Source organism: Pagrus major, chromosome 8 (assembly GCF_040436345.1).
Source record: "Pagrus major chromosome 8, Pma_NU_1.0".
Classification (NCBI taxonomy): domain Eukaryota; kingdom Metazoa; phylum Chordata; class Actinopteri; order Spariformes; family Sparidae; genus Pagrus; species Pagrus major.
Window position 1 is genome coordinate 31,702,840 of NC_133222.1, and position 21,376 is coordinate 31,724,215.

The 21,376-nt window shown below is 41.2% G+C and overlaps 1 protein-coding gene across 1 annotated transcript in view; it reads left to right on the top strand.

Moving 5' to 3' along the window:
• Positions 1-21,376, top strand: part of cdh13 (cadherin 13, H-cadherin (heart)) — a 383,964-nt gene that overhangs the window by 326,514 nt on the left and 36,074 nt on the right. Inside the window, exon 12 of the mRNA XM_073472809.1 lies at positions 16,426-16,568. Coding sequence (XP_073328910.1) covers positions 16,426-16,568 — 143 coding nt within the window. The remainder of the gene's footprint in view (positions 1-16,425; positions 16,569-21,376) is intronic.

The following is a 21,376-nucleotide window of genomic DNA, read 5'->3' on the forward strand; positions in this document are numbered from 1 at the left end:
ACAAAGAAGGGGCGAACAACTAAATGGATTTCGCCTGCAACCACTCTGTCTCCCCCTCCCTCTCCCTTTCTCTCAACACATCGCATTAAAAATTAACCCTGCAAAAGAGCCCAAAACTGCACACCCAGTAACTGGGTCATTCATACAACTTAACGAATTTTGTGTGTAGGCTAAATCATTTGAGGTCAACAGAATTAAGTATGCAGCACTCATCTGTACATTTTCTAGACTTAACAGCTCCTTACAATCCACATAGCAATAATAAACCACTTTTTAAACACCAACACACTTTTCTTTCTGTCTTTCTCTCTTCTTTTCTTTTCTTTTCTTTTCTCTATCATTGATCCTGCAGCTTGATAACCCACATTTGCCGACAGATTCTGGGCCATAAACCATGTGATTCTTCAAAAGTACATTGATCTTCTCCTTTGGAACTAGTTTGTAGATAAGTTGTATTTAAAATCAATTATGAATGGTGCATTCACTGACAGTTGTGAAAAGTGCTGCCTGTCATTGTCATCAGCCTGTCTGAACTGAAAAAGAACTACATCGGAGGAAGCTAAGATGAAAAGTTAGAGTGAGAGAACATGTGTGGGGCGTGAGGACACGAGATCCGTGTCAATAGCACTCAATTCATGATTTTCTTTTGCTGGTATTAAGTCATTTTAATGCCAGAGCTCACAAAGGTTTCCCCAACACTATTTTGGAGGGGCACCATCACTGCATTCTGGGTTAAACGCCGCCGAAGATGATTGTGATTGGTGTAAAGACTCGCTGTGGTACCCTCAGCAAAAAGACTGGGATTTTTTAATTAGATTTTGGCTTATAGCAAAAAATAAGCTCCGTGGCAAACACAAGTTTATGATACTTACAAGTCTTGTTCAGTAAGATAATCTTCACAGATGAACACTACTTTTGTGATTTTTGAAGCCTAAATGCAATTGCCAGAGGTAAAAAGCTTACGTTAGGATTAGGGCTGTCAAATTGATTAAATATTTAATTGTGATTATTCACACAATTGTCCAATAATCACATATTAATGGGTTAGGGTTACATTTTTTATCTGTTCTAAATGTACATTAAAGGGATAAGTTTTTAATACTTTTTAATGCAAATGTATGTTTATTATTATTGCAACAATCCAAAACAACAACAACAAATACTGTCCAGAATATTCTCCAGGATAACCTCAAAGGTACTGCATGTTCAAAAAATATGCTCAAAGCATTACATGGCAAACTCAAGCCCAACAAGCAACAACAGATGGGCATACTGACCTGAATGTAACATTCCTTAGTAATACTCACACAATGTAGTATCCAACTTTACACTTGTAAAGGTTACTGCAACTAAACAATGTTAGTCCACCTGCAAGCTGTAGCCACCCATTAGCGAGGGGGAGGACGGCTCTCTGCATCAGCTGTGTGCTCGGCCAGCAAGTGGTCTTTGAGACTCGACGTACTCCGGTGTTAACTCAGTTTCTGTTAACACGTTATTATTGCGTTAACTTTGACAGCCTTAGTTAGGATATAAACAAACTACACCACAGTCGCATGACTTCACAAGTTCTAAAATTTGAGTTAGAATAGTTTGCAACTAAAGTCGGCCTGTAAAGACGGACCAGTGAGTAGATGAGTCTCCATGTTTGGTGTGATGATGTTTAATGTCCCTGACAACTTCTGTAGATGTCAGGGACAAAAAATGGTTTCCCTAAAAAGTTGACTTTTTTCATCAAATTTTATTACACAAGTTCAGTGTAAAGGGTCACATTCAATGCAGTATTTCTGTCATGCTGAGTCAAACTGATTAAATTAAATTAAGGCAGACTTAATGCGTCTTATTGTTTTTTCTGTCTCCTATAATAAATCACACATCTAGGTATTTAATTTATTCACATTGACTCATCATGATAGAAAAACCTTGCATTAAATGTGACCCTTAGACGCTTAGAGTCAGTGATTAAATGTGGGGTATTTACTGGCATATTTTTTATCGTAGAACAAAACGTGAAAATATCTTAAGCTGTGTTAGCAACATACCTTCTTTCAGGCATTTACCCAAAAACCCATTTAAAAAACCCAATGACTTTGAGACCAAGGAACTGAAAGTGCAAAAATGCTCACTTGTTTCTGGGTTTTATGACAGATTCCTGCGCCAATCTATAAGCAAGGCATTTTACTAATTTGTCAGGGGAAGGGGGGCTCAAAAACCTTTGGTACAAAGTTTGGTTATTCAAACAAATTAATTTTAATAATTACATCAAAGAAATAAAAATGTTAATGCAAAACAAAACATTTCATTCTATGCGGAAATTCAGAGAGAACGCTTTGATTAGACATTGTTGGCCTGACTTTTCAAAGTTCCTCCCACTAAAATGTGTTTGACTATGGTAATGAATGCTCAACTAGTATTGCATAACGATGAAGTAGGGCTCCCATGTAAATTGCTAAAAACACTGAATCCCTAAAATCAATATTGGCAGTTGTTGCCCCACTCAAAATTCAATGTTTTGTTAAAAAAGAAGTCTTTTGCTAAAATGCACCCACACGGTGAAACATTGTTTCTCTGTACCTCGGCTCTGATCTAACATTAAAACAAACAATGGGAGCTTGTAGACCTGAGAACGTGTTGCTAAAAGCCTAAAAGTAAGGCATCAAATAGAGAAGTCAATAGTGCACCAAATCCTATCCTAAACAGAAAAATATAATTAATGCATGTATTTACTCTTAACGTACCCTTTAACTAAGTGGTTGGAAGGCAGGAATGTAATATAATAATCATTTAAGTGCAGTCCGTCTTGCTTATTGATGAACAGCATAAAGTCACCCCAGTACTCTGCAGATACTTCTTCCAAACTCCACCAAACTGATATGAGGCAGTGCTACGTAGCTTCTGTTTCAGGCATCATTGCATCATCTAAAAGCAGAATATAGGCTGTCTTCAAGAAAGTTTCAAGGATATGAGTTGCAGGTTTTTCATTTGAATGTCACCCCACAGCCTGAGTCATACAGTTCTCCTCCATTTTCCTCTCTCTGATTCCTCCCTCTGTCCTTCTGGGACGTGAAGGGGCTGATTACAGGCTAATCAGATGTTTAGATTTATTTCTCATTTCTAGCAGCTGAGTAAAGGCATGCCAAACGCGTGGTACAGGAGAGAAGAGTGAGCGAGTGTGTGGGAGAGAGACAGAGATGAAGAGTGGGGGCTTTAGTCATACAGTCAGTATGCCAGAAAATAATTAAAACAATCCTAAAAGATGCCAAGAGGAACAGGGAGAGAGGGATGTTGTGCTGTGGAGCTGGAGTAAATTGCTTTTCTTCCTGTTAATTACAGTGTTATGGTTTTCAACTGATGCAAAGAGGTGCTATTTTGCACCTTATTATGATAATAACTTTTTTGTTCTGTGTTGCGTTGCTCGAGCTTGCTAATTTATGAAAATGATGTTACACTTGGTGAGGACGACACGTTAGCGTCAGTGTGTGTGTGCAGATACACTCTAGTACATCACTGGTGTGCCTTCTCTGTGCAGTCATGTGTCAAAGGAGTGTCCTTGCACACTCGTCTCTGTTCCTGCCAAATATTGACAATGCAAACCTTTCATTTTCATCTTTGATTTTCAGCCGTCCGTCCCTCTGCGCTCGCTCCACCGTCGCTGTTAAGTCGACACACTGGCTCTTTGTTCGACGTACTCAGAGGAGCGTCTGCAGTTGTTGAGTGGAGCTGGCAGAGAGCCTCCTCCAGACTTTACCTGGCAAACAGCAAACAATAGTCAACGGGTTGAAAAGAGCGAAGACACCCTTTGGGGCTTTTTGTGTAAAAGGTAAATCAAATGAAGGTCGAGTCCATACTGAGGCGGCACCCAGATCTGACTCAGGCGAGGATGGTACACTGGATCAGTGACTGAAAAGAGAAGACAAGCAGAGCAAAGAGACAGTTCTCTCTGGTGCTGCCAGCCGTCGAGACATGCAAGGACATTGAAGTAAAAAGAATAGAAAGAAATGTGAAGTGGCTTGTAACATTTAGACAGGATCATTCCTCTCTGTACCCACCAGTCTTTACCTCTCCACTGAGTCGCTTTTCTCCGTCTGTCACCTTTCTCTAATTTAATTTGTACATCTAACACCTACTGTGCTGGTTGCTTTTCTTGTGAAGACCTGCCTTGACAACTTTCTATTACTGCCAATTGAATCTTCAGCCTTTCTGTAATTGTGCATACAGTATGCACATACAGCACTACTCCTACATACCTCACTTGAAATGCTTTCAGGCACTCACGGCTTCTTTAACACCTACTTCTAAGTTCTCATACTCCGTTCACTGGCACGCACACAAAGACAAACCTCGACTGGATCTCTCTGACAGGTGATTGATGCGACATGCGCCAGCGTTTGCTTTCCCCTTTCTCAGCGCTGTCACATTTATTTCTCCTGTATAGACCTGCTGCGCTGTGCTGATACAGAGCAGAAATATGAACAGGTGTGACGTGGGTAATTTGTCCACATGGCCTGCAGCAGTTGTTGGCCAAAACTGGGCAGCTCAGCTCAGTTTAAAGTTGAAATCCAGCCCAGAGCGGCTGACCGAGGGTCTTTGTCAGCGACCCCAAAGGAGTTACTTATTTTTCAAACACAGCTGCTTCAAGCCAAGTTCTCTCTCGATCTTTTTCTCACTCTGAAAAGAAAAGAATTAATAAATAAATAAAAGAGACAGAATTTTTGACATGCTTCAAAGTTCATTAACACAAGTGTTTTTACACACTGGCTTATGTTACGATAAATGCTCAATGGGTTTTTATTACTTTCTGCCGTTTCAATCTCGTCAAGGCCCCTCGCCAACTGAACACCTGGCACTGCAGTCCTGCAATGAATTGGGTAACTTCTGCTTCAGTGGATTTTTAGAGCTTTCTTTGCAGAACAGCAAGAGTGAACAAAACTGTAAAGTAAGGCTTAAAACTAAAGTATTAGAGGAAAATTAGAAAAAACAAAGAAAATTCTTTATCTACTCACCCCCATGCAGATGGAAAAGCTGATGAAGTTTCCTAGTCCACAAAACATTTCTGGAGCTTCACAGCAAAACAGCGTTGCAGCATTCTCCTGAACAACCGAAGCAGATGTGGACTTGATTTAAAACGTTAGAAATGACTAAAAAATACAACATACAATGGCTAAAAGCGTGCACCCCATCTGAAGTGGAAGCATGAACTCAACTGCACGTCGAGGATGTAGATCATCTCTCCGTCCATGTTCCCTCTTAAAGCTAGATTTCAGAAAAGGACAGACTTTTCTCTCCCACCTAAGAGTAGTAGTTTTACATTTTGGGAAATACACTAATTCGATATTCCACAGAGATTTTGAATGACATCCGTATGTTCAATAAGAATCTACAGCCAGAAGCCTGTTTAGCTTAGTTTAGCATTCGGATTAAAGCTAGAGGGAAGGTGGAAAGCAGCTCGCAGCTTGGGTGAACGTGTCTTTTAAGCAGAAAGATACTGTAACGTTCTGTAGAACTCAGGAGTCTGATGATAAATCTAACTACTACTACTGCTTTATTCTATTTTGCAGAAGAAATTAGTGTTACTTTTCCCTACGCCTATTTTATTCCCAGCAGCTTTTTTATTGTTTAGTATATTCTGCACTTCGCTGCTCAGGGAGATGCTTTGCTGTTTTGTTTTTTACGCACTGACAATAAAGACGTTCTGAGATACTGATTTAGAGTTCGTGGGCAGTGGGTCAGTTCTGGCATTGAGCTTTGTGTGTGTGTGTGTGTGTGTGTGTGTGTGTGTGTGTGTGTGTGCGTGTGCGTGTGCGTGTGCGTGCATCAGCACCTCAGATGGCACCCCCAGAGACGAAGTAAAGCCAAGAGGAGGTGGGGAGGAGTCAGAGATGGAGAGGGGAGAAAATTCATTTTTATTACACACTTATTCACAGTTCCAGTCTCATGCGTCCCCGTCTTATCTCCACTCTCGATCCCTCTCCTTATCGTGCTCTCCCTGCTCTGCCCCCTTTCTCGCTCGCCTCTCTCTCCTCTCTTTGCTTTACTAGCCACGAATTTGGATGAAGTGTACAGTCGTTACGGCCAAACACAAGTCGGCCCTGTACTTTTTACTGTGCGTCTCTTGATTGATGTTCTCATATCTATTGCTCACACACCCTCAGCTGCTCTCAGATAGAAACACACTATTAGCATTGGCGCTGTGCCGTCTCCTTCCCCTCAGTAAGTTAGACTCCAATCACTGGAAGATCTTGCTGGCAGGAAAGAGAGAAGAAAGTGATAGAGGGACAGATAAAGAGAGCAAGATAAAGTAAGAGCCAACGGAGAGTGAGGTCGGAAAGAATAAGAGAGAAAGTCAGAGAAACGGGGGGAGGAGAACGGGGTAGTGAGAGAAATGCATAATAGATGTTCCTGTAATGTACTGTCACTGCCATCCAAGTGTATGAGCGTGCAAGTGTCTGAGTTGCAGTGCACCGCTGAAAACTGAAAATGGGAAACACTGACACATAAAAAAGCAAGACTAAGCTCTTATGTGGTGGTGCTAGTGGTGTGTATATAAAGGGCGGTTGAGTGAAAGAAAATAGAGTTTGTGTAAATTGAATTCAGTGTTATAATAGAGTTTCTTAGGAGTGTCAGCTTATCAAGCGACCAAAAAGAGCAGAAGTCTTTGACCTTCCCCTCTGCTTACATGCACGTACTTACAGCCATTTAGATATTCAAATTGGATGCGTTCACCTTTGCCTCAGACAGTTTGAATCATTATGCTTTAAAGGCTCGTCGAAAACACTCGGGAATCACATGTTGCACCGGTGTTGTTTGACACTGATCTTTGTCTCATTATGCATCACTATCTCCTCCTTTCTGCTCAGCATTTTAATCAGCCAAACATTAGTATAGCTTCCAGCCTTTCTTAATCCTCTACCTGTACTCATGATATATTTTTAAGTTTCTCACAACCCCCTGAAAATAAAAGTGATGCCTGCAGCATTATGATACAGATGTGCTGATAATGAACATTTCAGTAGTGTTTTTTACTCAACTTTAATTGCTGAAGTAAGCCCAAAGGAAAACTGATTATACAAGGTTTAAAAGTAAACTAGTAATATAAATGCATTAGCACTGGCATATTCTTTGCATATATTTTTAGGTTAATTTAAAGGGGCACTGTCATTTTGGAGAAGAAATTCAAACTCAAATATTCAAATATTTACAGTTTTAATGAGGTAATAATACACACTTTTTTCCATAACTGAATAAACAAGCTGTTCTCAGAGGAAAATAAGGTCTCCTCAACACTGTTTGAAGCTTGAAAGGTCAAACAGTATGAAATAGAGAGCCGAAGTCACGCCCCATCCGGTTTGCCCATGTGACCTTATTTCAGAAGAAACTTTGTCATGAAAAGTTTCATGTTGATGAAGGTTCTCAGTCATCCAGGTCATGGTAAATCTAGGCAATGTATCGTAGGCAACTGGACTTGTTTCAGTTTGTTGAAGACGTTTCACCTCTCATCCAAGAGGCTTCTTCAGTTCTAACTAACTGGAGGGGAGTTGCAGGCTTTTAAACTCTGTGTGGGAGTGTCCTTACAAAGTCTTTAAGGACACGTGTGAGCTTTGAGTTTCAGAGTCGTTAGGGCCACTTGTGGGTCGTTGGTCAAACCGGCCTTCATGTGGGTTGCTAAGGCTAGGTGAGCCCAGGTGTGAATGGTTGTTAAGGTGTCTGGGGAGAGAACTCAATACTGCATTGTAGGTGAGTGTTAAGTAATGTCTTAGGCCACCTCCTCTGTTCAAAGATGGTCGTTCCAGTTTAACATAGATGGATTCTTTTACTCCTCTTTCAAACCATCTGTCTTCTCTGGCCAAGATGTTTACATTGTTGTCCTCAAAGGAATGATTTTTCTCCTTCAGATGTAAGTGGACAGCAGAGTCTTGACCTGAGGAGTTGTGCCATTCATCGATGGAGAGGTTGTTTCATCTCCACAATGTACAAATCTGTGTACTTGCGGTTTGACTCTCATCACCCACTGGAGCACAAGCTGGGGGTCATCAGAACCCTAAACCATCGGGCTGAGACCGTGCCCACTAAGTCAGAGGGGAAGGAAAAGGAACGGAAGCACATCAGGGGAGCACTTAAAACCTGTGGCTACCCAATCTGGACCTTTGTCAAAACTGCTAAAAGATCCAGAGCAGACAGAGAGGAGGAGACGAGAGAACATAACAACATCGTCATTCCCTATGTCGCAGGAACATCTGAGAAACTCAGGAGGATATTTAATAAAACATCATATCCCTGTTCACTTTAAACCTACCAACACACTGAGGCAGAAACTTGTCCATCCTAAGGACAAAACACCCAGGCATTAACAGAGTAAATGTAAGGACACTCCCACACAGAGTTTAAAAGAGTGCCAATTCCCCTACAGCTAGTTAGAACTGAGGAAGCCGCTTGGATGAGAGTTGAATAGTCTTCAAGACACTAAAAGTCCAGTTGCCTACGATACAGCACTTAGATTTTGTCATGAAAACAAAGTGAGTTTGTTTATTTAGTTTGTTTAGGCAAAAAAAAAAGAAATACTCCTGATTAAAATTTCTTCCTCAAAACTACATAGTGCACCTTTTGTCTGCCTTTGACTCCTAAAATCATCTCACATCTCCCTGGAGGAGGTCCAGAGCCTGAGGTTGAGAACCAATGCCTGCCCAAACCAATTTACCTCCTAAAGTCAGTATATGCATGACCTCTCCAGTCATACCAGATTTTTATGGCTATTTTCGTGAAACTTAATGATGCGCATTCAGAGAGGTAGGTGAAGGCATGAATATCCATCACCCCTCAGGAAATCCACACAGGCTGAGCAGAAAAACAAGCTCAGCTTTTAGGGAGAGATGGATGAAATCAGCGTATGCTCTGGGAGTTTCATGTGGACTCTAACCTGATCTGTAGCTCTGGATGTTTGACTGAGCTTTAAACAGTTGATGCATGCCAGTGAACGTATGTTTGCTTGTGTATGAGTCCCACTGTGCAGTTTGCTTTGAGTAGAAGAAAAAAGGGAGATATAATTAAAACCCTCAGTTGTGTTCTGTGCTGTCTCACTGCAAGCATGAAATATATGGTGTTTGACATGGCGTTATCTTACACTTGCCACAATGCAATGTGTGCTATCAGTATTACATTATAAGTACAGGCAGTGCAGGTTTTCTACAGTGTTCAGTTAAAGTTCCTGTATCTCCATGATGTTGTGTCTGATTGTGTTGTAGTACTCAAGATCGGTCTTAGCCTGGAGACTGGTCTCAAGACCACTTTTTGAAGGTCTGGTCTCATCTTGGAACAGACCAGATTTTTACTTGGTCTTCTCTCCGTCTAAGACAAAGATTACTCTGGAATTTATTTCAAGACCAGACAGGATCATTACATTGCATTGTTGAATAAATGTTTGATACATTCTGTGTCTGTGTCTGAGTCACCCAGAAAACCTGATGCTTGCTCAAAAATTAAGTTTGGTCAGTGTTTCTCAAACTCAAAGCAAAACCTCACGGACCACCTAACTTCCCAACATCTTCAAAAACAGTCACCCTATTTCAACAGTATAATGGTCACAAATCTGCTACATTGCTGAAGCCTGACAACACAGCCAAACAGCCAGTTCAAATAATAATATACTGATAGAGAGTTTGTTGTCAGCTTGTTGTCCAACAAGATAAGACAAGTTGTCCGTGTCTGTTTGCTTGCTAGAAAACATAGTGAAATACACACATAAAATTCACCTCTTCAATATCTTTTGATTATTTTATCAAGACTCCTCTCATGGTAAACTTACATATACACATATGCGTGTTTTTAAGGGATTTAGATCTTTTTGGCGCTATTGAGTTGCGTCATGGAAAAAGCAGGCTCCAGTGTTTTTGAAGCTTGACCATTCTTTTCTAATAAATCTGTCTCTTCTGAGTTCCCTAACATTTTGAAAATGCAATAGCAAACCACTGAAGGGCCCTTCATTTACAGTTTGCTTCATGTTTAAAGGACAATAGTGTTGAATGTTGGTAGGGGACCAATGCAGACTGTGGTCTACTTATATACAAAGGCTTCTATAAAAAGAGGTGCAATGAACAACATACAGTATGATCAGAATCAGATGAAGCATTTGAAAGGCGGATTGAGGAGTGCTCAATATTTGTTTGAGAAAAGTGCGTTTGGCGTTGTCTGTGGCTCAGGAGGTACAGTGGGTTGTCCACTTATCAGAGTGGTTCAATCGCTGGCTCCGGCTGCATGTCCTGTGTGAATTGGGTTAGAAAGCGTCGTATCCCCTCTGGTGAGCAGGTTGCCACCTTGCGTGGTAGCATCTGCCAACAGTGTGTGAATGTTTGTTTGAATGGGTTGATATCGCAAGTGTCGTAAAGCAATTTAAGAAAAAGTGCTATATTAAGTCCATAAAGTCCATTTACCATTGTCCAACTCTAACCCCATAAGAGATCCTCCTTCAGTATTAGTTCATAGTGTTGATCCAGCAAAACCTCTGTGCATTTAAGAGAGGAAATGGCAAGAACAACCACGCTTTATTACACCTATTTAGAAGAGATGCGGGCAACATATCTTACTTAAGAGAACACAAACAAGAGCAATAATCAGCATTTATGCAAAGAGCTCTCCTTTGCAGCACTCACTACCCAGCTTTTATCTTCTCTCTAAATTAGCTCTTACCACAAATTGTCTCTCTCTTATTCTGTGTCTGCCACCCACACCTGCTACTGACACAGACACACACAGATGCACACGATGTATGCCAGAATTTCGCTCCTGATGTAACTGGATTATAAGTGGGCGGCAGGCCTCGTTCTCTCTCCTGCTCCCAGATCCCTTTGAGTTGTCTGAGAAAACTGAGTGACGAGGCTCAGATCAGAGGCAGAAGGCATTCGTCTGTCTCGTCACATCCACACGAGTGACAGTGAAGCTGTACTCTCAGATAAGGACTTCTGAATTAGCTGTCAAAATAAATTAATTACAACCTCGAAATGTATTTGTTGAGTCTCCTTTTTAGTTTTACGAAGCATCATGTTGTGCCAGATTTCTGCTGTGTTCATATTACATTTTTTGTTGAATTTTTGTTTCTCAGTCTCTACAGATTTCTTATTTAATGATGGAAATAAAGCGAACCCTCTGCAGAATTGCACGTTTTCAGCTACAAAAACCAAAGCAAGTGTCTTTTGTTAAATTATAGTGTTTTGCATTTAAAAGCAGACCATTCAATAATTTAATTCAATAACTTGACCTAACCATTTGTTTCAACTCTGAAAGGATGCTTTCTTCTCTTTAAAGCAAAATCACCTCTAATGAGACACCTTGTCAGTCAGACAGATGCACTAAACTCCTGCCAGCCGCTCCTCCGTGTCCTCTTACAGCGAAGGGCAATCCCTTACCAAAACATGCGCACACGCAACCCCTGACCGGGCTCTGATGGCAGCTATAGCCGCTCAGAGTAGCCCCTGAGGCTGTAACTCTGCAGTGCAGTGGAAAGAGTAATATAACAGCCTGGTCTCTCTAACATTGAGGTCACAGTGTTTGCCTCATGAGGTGGCACTTTCTGCCACTCAAGCAAAAATCTGGACAAATCACCTCGCTCTCGTGAGAATTATTTCACAGCGCAAGCAGAATATACGTGCCACTTTTGCTTTAACTCGTGCGTTTTCTACTTTTTGCTTGCTTTTGTGTGTGTGTGTGTGTGTGTGTGTGTGTGTGTGTGTGTGTGTGTGTGTGTGTGTGTGTGTGTGTGTGTGTGTGTGTGTGTGTGTGTGTGTGTATTTAAAGTGGATGTGTGTATATGCAGCTATAAATGAGGGCATGTGTGATCATTGTGTTTGTGCGCCGTCTCATTTGTTGACTGATTTGTTTGGCCCTTCTCTGGTTTTTGAGATAACCACGTATAACCAGATATGAATATTCCTAATGGCTTTTTAATGTCTTTCTAATTTGCCCTTTAAAGGGCTCTAATGGACTGTCCCCATGTTTTCACAGAGGGGAGGGACAGTGGATCTGACTCATTTACTGGTTACCTTTGAGCCTGCACTAGAGCAAACAGAAGTGTTGCACTTCTTCAAAACTTCTGCTGTTGGAAGAAACATAATACCGTGATATTTCACTCAACAGTGTGTGAAGCTCCATTGTGTTTGGCTATAAGCTGTGGAGTAACCCACGTGTCTGAAAGAGGTTCCCAAGGTTTGAGCTTTAGAGGGAATCTGTGAGGTTATGTGGGATGAAAACAAACATTTAAGGGAAGATTTCATGGATGAATACAAGCTGGTTGGGCAAGCTTCAATCCCTGGTCAACACAGAGGGACATTTTGTGGGATTTTTTGCTTCACTCTGAAAGATGTAACGGGGCATAAAATGTCTAAATGTATGTACTGCACTTTGTTTTTTAGATTGCAGATGCTGTATGTGTCTGGATTTACTGTAAAACTAACTTGATTTTCAAAGCTGTCAAGTTATCTATTTTTTTATGGCCGCATATTTGCTTGTAACAGATGTTTTTGATAAGTTTCCCATAAAATTGGTTATTAAATTAAGTTAGACATTTTGGGAAGTACGCAAGATGAGAGGACTGATAATACTTTCATACCTGTTGGCTGAATTTGAAGCAGAAGCTAGCAGCTGGTTAGTTAAGCTGAGTTCAAAGACTGAAAGCAGCCTTGTGAGGCTTTTCCTTTTCCAAGCAGGCTAGCAGCTACCTGCTTGAAAGTGTGTCTTTACCTGACATCATGCTTGTCTTGAGTAGTGGTCAAAGGAGCGGCTGTAAACACTCAAGGAATGGCCGCTAATACAGCTCTGCTAATTTTGTGATAAACATGTTTAATTTCCTATAAATTCTTCCCAATAAAAGTCCCCTATTATCTAATTACTTAAAAGCTTTTATAATGAAGCAGCAAACTGTAAATGTTTCAGCAGCAGCAACTAAACACAACTCCTATACAGCTGAAAAACGAACATGATGAAGCAGTAAAATAAAGCAGATATCAGAACCTACGAAGACGGACGAAGGAGTAAAATTAAACTTCAGCCACAGAGATTCCGCAAGAAGCTGCAAAAGTGCTGAGATTTGAACATAAGGAGACTTTCACAATGACTTAACGTCTTTCTCTCTGGTCTCACGCAAAGACATGAGTTGAAGAACACAACTTGTTTGAAGGGGAGAAGGGGGGTCGTCACGGTTGGCTGTGGTTGTGAGACGTCACCGCAGCCCGCTTGGAGGCAGGGCAGACGTGCTTTGGCCCCAGTTCAGAGAGGGTCCATCTCGGGCGCGACTTGGTGAGGCTCGGCTCAACATGGCACGTTTAAACTGGTAATGGAAAAAGCATATCCGATGTACCAGTGGAAAAGCCCCACTGGCATCATCATGACATTGCCTGGCAGATCTAGAAAGATGTAGTCCAGTGTGGAAACCCCCCTAAAACCACAACATGTCACTGTTAAGTTTATTCATGATTTGAAATAGCCAGGTTAACTGTGTTGCCATGTGTCTGGTCTTTGTGCTAAGCTAAGCTAAGATAACCGTCTGCAAATTAGCATATTTCCAAAATTATCAAACTTTTTCTTTAAAGACCTGTGCCCAACGTATGTGCTGAGCTGTACATTTTACAGTGAAAAATGACCTTAAACATAACTTTGGCATTTCTGTACTTTATCCCTGTTGTGAGAAAAGTCAGACGATAATATGTGGCAAGCCCTAATACACTGACACATACAGTTTAGATCATGTATACACAGTACATGTTTGTATCACAGAGACCAGAGTGTGTTTCTGAAAGTGTGACATATGGAGGTAAATAACCTGTGAGCGTGGCTCTGTTTAATTGGAGGCGCTGGCTTCATAAATCATGTGTGCTCTGTGTGTGTTTGCATAGGTGTGTGTATATGTGTAACAGAGAGAGATGTGCAGAAAGAACATTTACCACGACATATGTGTCATTATTAACAGTGCAGTTAACCTTGCAGCAGGGCCTCTTTTGTTACAGTGAAACGTGCTGGTTAATAGTGGTGATCACTCGCAGGGAAAGTGTGTGAGTGAAAGCGCGGAGGAAGAGGTGTGAGCAGAGGTTGATTGCAAAGCCATTTCCCAAGGCTTTGTCGCGCTCTGTTAGCTGAAGAGTTCTATTTCAAAGACAATTTGTCTACTGCTGAACACTTTGGCAAAGAGCGGCCTTGTGGTGAAGAAAGTCTGTTGTGTTGTGTGTCTGTGTGTGTGTGTGTGCATGGCAAACTCCTTTGTGTACGTATGAGTGATGTGTGAGAGAAAATAACAACTTATATGTATACGCCTGTTTATGCTTACGGTATATCTTTGGGTGTGTGTGTGTGTGTGCGCATTTTTGTATATACGAATGAAAGTAGTGCACCAGAGCTCCTAAATCAATCACTTGTGACATTAACACAGATGCCAGCCCTTTCCAATCACCATCCACTAGCCATCAGTGGCCGGCTGAGTGGCCACATTAGCAGGGTCGTGATCCGCCCCTCAACTCGTTTTTAAGCCGATGCCGGCTTGGCCGTTCGCCCATAAGATTTTTGGAGAGGTCCTCCATCATGTTAAAACTTCAACCCCACCTGGAGGCTCTGCTGCAGCTGCAGTCTCCTACATGTGCATGTTACTTGTGGCCCATTTCACACCATTTTCTCATTCTCTCTCTCTTTATTACATCTATTAAAGACTACATAATGAACCAGCATGACACTACATAAAACCCTTTATTTAAATGTTATGTTGTTCAGCAGCCCCATGTTAAGTGGTCAGTATTGTTTAATTCTCAAACATTTCAAGGCGTTTTAGTCCTGGAACTAGTGTTATGTAAATTCATAATTCACAAGAGCTAACTCAAGGTTCAGTTCACACTGATTGAATGTTGTCTTATCCATTTTCCATGTTGAAAACAGTGATGGTTGATGTTAGCATGATTGTGAGCTATCCACAGGCAATTCCATGATGCCTTAGGCTGAGTCCGTCAAACAACCAGTGTCATGTTCATGACTTGTTGACCAATCAGAGGCAGAATAGGGCGGGTAATTTTTAAGAGTAGTGAGGTCCATGATAACGCTGCTGTGTACGAAACTTTACCCTCTTCCACTTACAACCGGGTTTCTTAAAACAGTGCATGAGCTTCGTCGAGTGCCGGATGCGTTCAGTTCACTCTTCACCCAAATATGAGCATGTTTAAATGTGCTCTTTTAACCACAGGGCACCATCCACACTAGAGGTGTGAATCTTCACTGGCCTCACAATTCGATTATATCTCCATTCAGCTGTCAACAATTCAAATGCAAAATGACTCTTGATGAATCGAATGCATCTCAGTGTATGGCATACTCAATGAGATCTATATTACCCAAGATGTCCGTTTTAAAAAATACTCTGTGAGTTTTTTTTTTTTTTTTATCACTCCCGGATGATCTCTGCCTCTCTCCAACATACCTCCTACATAAGTAACGTTAGCCTAATGTTTGCCCACAGTTCAAAGCCTGGGAGTAACGTTGCGACGTAACTTTATTGTCCAGCTGAGGCCGGACAATCAACAATCAACATACGCTGCAGACTCTCGATTATGCTCTGTCTCTGCATCAATGCAGAATCTTCCACGTCCGCATCGCGATGCACCTTATAATGGAAAAATGTCCACACCTCTAATCTACAAACACACATGTAGAGGTACATGTGATACTCTTAAACATTATTGAAATACAGGCATAAATACATCTCCAAACATATCTGCAGTAGCCTGTGCAGCAGTATCTTACTTAAAGTGAAACTCTCGCCAAAATGCAACCTGGGCTTTTTTTGTGAAGGAACCCGAGTCAAACCTTCGTGTAAAAGCATAATTACGACGAAAAAGCCACTTTTAAGATTTACCATACTTTTGTTTTCGGGTCAAAATCATTTTCAATTGCGTGCTAGGGGCAACATTACGGTAGCATCAAAATCGCTATTTTTAAAACACTAAGAAGACTCAACACAACATGAAGCTTTGCTCGTAGTATCACCAGGGTCTCTACACATGAACACGAGCATTGAGAACATTGTTTGTGTACACAGAGTTTACTTAAAACAAGGTTGAGTGCGACGCTTTAGGAGCTTTCCACCTTTATTCTCCTCCATGTTACATCGCACTCGGGGATCGACGCTTCTCGACTGGCAGGACAGCAGCGAGCAGAGCAAACTACTGCTAGCGTGAGTTGTTCAAAAAGATTTTTTTTTTAAGCTGAGGTTGGGAATTCAGTGAAGTTATACGCTGTATGGGACAAATATGAAGTACTCGAATGCTTGTCTTTTGTGTTGTTGTGTCTAAGGAGCTGTCTGTCAGCGATCTAAAAATATAGGCCCAAAACAACTTTTCCACAGTATAGTGGGTGTTCTGATACGTATAGGGTCACAAGTTCTTACTTATGTCATTTACTTTCTCTCAGGTATGCTGTTCTGCGAGACCCAGCAGGCTGGCTGAGTGTGAACCCAGTCAGAGGGACTGTCAACACTTCAGCCCCGCTGGACCGCGAGTCTCCTTATGTCCATGACAATAAATACACAGCTGTCTTCATCGCCACAGATAACGGTGAGTGTCTGATACCCCACTGCATGAAAATGAGAGAAGATAATTAGATGCATACATACAGGACATATTTTAAAGGAGACCTATTGTGCTTTTTTGTGGGGTTTTTTCCATTCCTTCAGTGATTTATATATGTTCTTGTGCATGTAAAAGATCTGAAAGTTAAAAAGGTCAAAGTCTGCACCAACAGAAACTCCTCTCTCCCACAGAAAACACTGCTCCTGAAACGCCTTGCCTTTAATTCTGTGACTTTGTAACCCAAAACAAAATCATGAGCACGAGAATCATGAAATTGAGCATAAAATGTCTCCTTCAAATAGTTTGTAAAACCTTCAGATCAATACATGTGCATTGTGTCCATTGTGCAACTTTTCCACTAATATAAATCAGCTGTAATCGATAAATATAAAGGCTTTGAGATTACTGCCCTAAACCAACGCCTGGTCTATATTTCCCAGGAAACAACCAGTTTGTGTAACAAAGGTTTGTTTGGAACAAATACATGAAGAATTGGATTGTTGGTATGGACAGTGTTAGTCCTGGAGGACCAAGTGATATAAAATGAAAGAAAGACATAGTCTAAATCCTGGTCACACCATTTAATTTAAAAGTGCAAAACCACCGAAGCACCAGAAGTGTCAATGATATATATTTAAACAAAGTTCATTAACACACAAAAGAGGATCTTCTATAACCTGTAGAAGGTGTTAAATGTGTTTTAAGGGTATTAATGTAATAAAAGTTCTACTTTATGCATAGGCAACGAGCCAAAAAGACTTCCCACCCTAGATTAATTCTCATTTGCATTATACAAAGAATTCCTCCTGGGTGGTGAGTGTTGGTGCAGAATCATTGAAGCAAACATGAAAAAGTAGAAACAATGCCTGCCTGTGCATATGATTTCTCCTGGAAAGAACTTACCCTGTCTGTTAGTTTCTCCTGGGCCACAGTGAAACTGACATTATACCATGGTGACAATGAGATGGCCTTAAGTGCTACTGCTTCTGTCGGACCATATGGTCGCTGGTTGGCAGTGTCAGTGAAGCTGCTGCTCTGAGACTATCCAAGGCACAGATGAGGCCGTCGAGAGCCCTGACACGTCTACGCTTTTTCTTTCTTTGCATCTCTCTTCCTGCGTCTCTCTGTCTCTTTATCCCTTTGTCCCTCTGTCTCTCCCTCTCCCTATCAATCTATCTGGTCTCCTATGCTCAGGGAGATTCTGACAGATCCATTAGAGGAACTGAGAGATTCTATTAGTAGGCAGCAGAATAGCACTGTTGTGCTGGGGAATTTGGCAGCCTTAGAAAGATGAGCGTTGAAAGAGGAGTAATGATGGGGCAGAGGGAGAAGGTGGAGGAAGTGGAAGGGTCAGGGGAAGAAGAGAAAGGAAGGGACACAGGAGAAGATAAGAAGAAGATGATACAGAGCCGGGGAGGCGGGTATGGAATAGGTAGAGAAGAAGAAAAATGGTGAAGATTATGAGTGGACAGGGCAGAGTGTTAGATTGGTCTTGGAGCCAGAAGAGGGAGGCAGGCTAAGAAGATACTGTACAGCATGATATTTTTGTGAAGTTTTCAAGACACTGACTGTAACACTTATGTGTCTGTCTTAAAGAAATAGTTGTAACATTTTAAATTTTCTTGCCAGGAGTTAAATGAGAAGATTGATAACATTGTCACGCCTTAACTTAGCACAAAGACAGGCGGAAACAGTTACTCCATTTCTGTCTAAAGATAACAAAATCCGGCTCTACCAACTCCCTAATCAATGCATTAGATCTCATTCGTTGAAAAGAAATCGAATTATAAAACCGAAAAAGCTGTCCTTTGACGTCAGCATGCTAACATGCTGATGTTGGGCAGGTGTATGTTCACGATCTTAGGATGTGTTCACACTTGTCTCGTTTGGAGCAGTTGTTTTGAAACCGGGAGCGTTTCCCCACAAAGATGACTTTATTTGAACACAGCAGGTGAACACTGTCATTGCACTTGGATACGGAACAAAACAAGTGGGCTGGGAATGCCAAGAAAGGGAAATCTCGGTTTTACTTCCAAGCGGACCCTGGTGCAGTTAGTCTGTGGTGTGATAGCAGGCGGACCACTGACAGGATTTTGTGATGGTACATATGCAGGATTTTAAAAGCTAAACTACAAATAAATCCATCTCTTGAAATCTGTTCAGGAAGGGTTGTTATTATTTAACTGTATGAGCCATGTATATATTTAGGCAATTAACAGGCTTACCATGTAACAACATCGGCGCAGGTATTTTCCCTGATTAATAGGTCAAAGGCAGATAAAACTACTGTGCTTGGATCCTACTCGGTGTACTCCCATGTCTCCCATAATAATAAGTACATAGTCATTAAAGACGTCTCCTTTTCATCCTGTCTCTGCCTGTTACTCATTGTTCATAACATGCAGTCGATTTGCAGACTAAAAATATTAATAAAGCTTAAAACCAGATATTTCTACGTGAGCTATTTGTGACACCTAAGAACATAAATATACACATCAGAAGCATTAAAGTGCTGCAAAAACTTCTGCCAATCACAGGAGATTGGATCCTGATGTCAAAGCAGACCTGTCTGTCTGTATAACTTCATGTTAATTTTAGTCCTCATGGTTTGCTCGTTTTTCCTTGTTCTGGACCAAATGAACCGAACTACAGGTAGGAATACACCCATTGTTTTACCTGACATTTTCTAGCTAACACTAAATACAAAGTATAGCTGATGATGATGGGAATGTTAGAAGGGTACCATACATAATATGGGAAAGAAGAACCAAGTTTTGTGTCAATCCATTGGAAAATGAGCTATTTCCCTGGTTAAGTGAAAACTTTGACCTGCCAATGGCTTAAGATCCACTTTTCTCCACTCCACTGTAACTCTGGTGTGCAAACTTCCTAATTTAAAACATATAATAGTTCCAAAATACTATTACTGTCTTTCTATCTGTCTTTCTGTCTATCTTGTCTTTCCTGTAATATTTTTATTTCAGCTTGCTTTGTTGTCACATTCATGTCAGTTGTGTGCGCATATGTCATCCATTAAAGGCTACGAGCTAACTCAAATTGTGATGGCAAGATAGTACGCGAAAGTAAAATGAAAGTTAAAAAAAAAAAAAAACACATACCCTGCTCCAAGTGGTAACTGTTGGGGAGAGAAATGCAGTTAAGGAGGAAAATATTCCAAACAGTCCTGTTGAAACTGAAGTTGATGACAGCAAACTGTGCAAAACAGTAGGCTGAATAGATTAGGGAATAAGGATTTTAACATTGGTCGTAATTGTGGTACTTGGAGAAACTAATATTTACTCAGGTGCTACATGATGTTAAACATTTGAGAAACACTGCTCTAAATGAAAAGTCAGGGGATTGTCGAGTTATTAGGATCTTTCCATTGCTGACGATGAATGTTTGTACAAAATTTAATGACCATGCATCCAAAGCTTTTTGGCATTTTACCAAAAATCTGAAATATAAGATCACAAAGGTCAGTCAGATTCACCTGCTGGGGACTGTGAATATGCAGTATGTACACATTTCATGATAGTCCATCTAATAATTGTTGAGATATTTCAGATTAGACCAAAGTGATGTACCAGCCAACCAACAGTGCTCTCCCTCGAGCCAAACCATAAAATTCAAACTGTTCTCTGTGTTGTTTATGGCTAAGATGTAAGAGGTGAGATCGATTAGATTTGTCCACGCTGCTTCTAGGCAGCCAACACAGACTTAAGCAAGGAGAACCATAAAGAATCCCTGCACCCAGACCTTTAACAACTACTGTATCAGTGCTTTGGTGTGTGGTTTGTGCGTGCGTGTGAATGAAATGTGAGCTGAATACTGATACCGGCTCGACCCCTGGCTCGCCTCTTTCACTGCACACTCTGTCATTGACCGGACAAATCTGCTCCTTCCCCACAGCGATCTGCGCAATGATTGTATGACAAGCCACCTATGTAGACTACCGACAGGATATCAATTGACCCTTACATCTTCATCTTTGTCTTTATGTGGAGACCTCAGATGATTACGTATGTACACTGCCGTGGAGAGGAGCAGGGTGAGAGAAGATATAGAAACAGAAAGGGAGGAGAAGCATATATGAGAAGTACCTGTGCACATAGGACAATTGGGAAAACGTGCTTGAAAAGAAGAAAAATCAATGGAAAGAAACATTTCACATATATTTATCACAGTTTTTCAAAGCACATTTCATCACACATGATTCTAAAAAATCTCATGTCTATCAACTTGCTGAATATTTCTCAAAGAAAGCTCAAGTATTGTTGTGTGTAACTGAAGGCCTGAGAGTGTTTCTAAAATACAGATTTTACCCATTGTCTTGAGTTGTCCCATGGTCTGTTTAAGCCAATTTGACCTCCTGTGCTAATGAGAAGTATACGCTTGGTGAGTGTTTTACATAGTTAGCATGTAACTGACTGTACTTCGTGGTTAACAGCATGAGGGCAGGTCAGCCGGAGCAGTCCTCCAGACAGCAACAGATGGACGGCAAACGATGGAGCGAACGTACAACAGGGAAGGAAGAAGGTCGGAATCAAGGGGGAGAGGCTAAGAGGGTAGGCAGAAATAGGACAAACAAAGGTTCCTTTGTTTGTCCTATTTCTGCCTAGGTAAATCAGGGTCAGGGGTCACCTCAGCTGGAGAGTTTGCAGCAGAGAGTCGGGTCTGGTGGATATGCTCGGTTGCCTTAGCAATAGGGCTGCACGATAAATCGAATTTTCATCGTCATCGCGATATGAACATGTGCGATAAACACATCGCAAAAGACTGTCTGACACGCG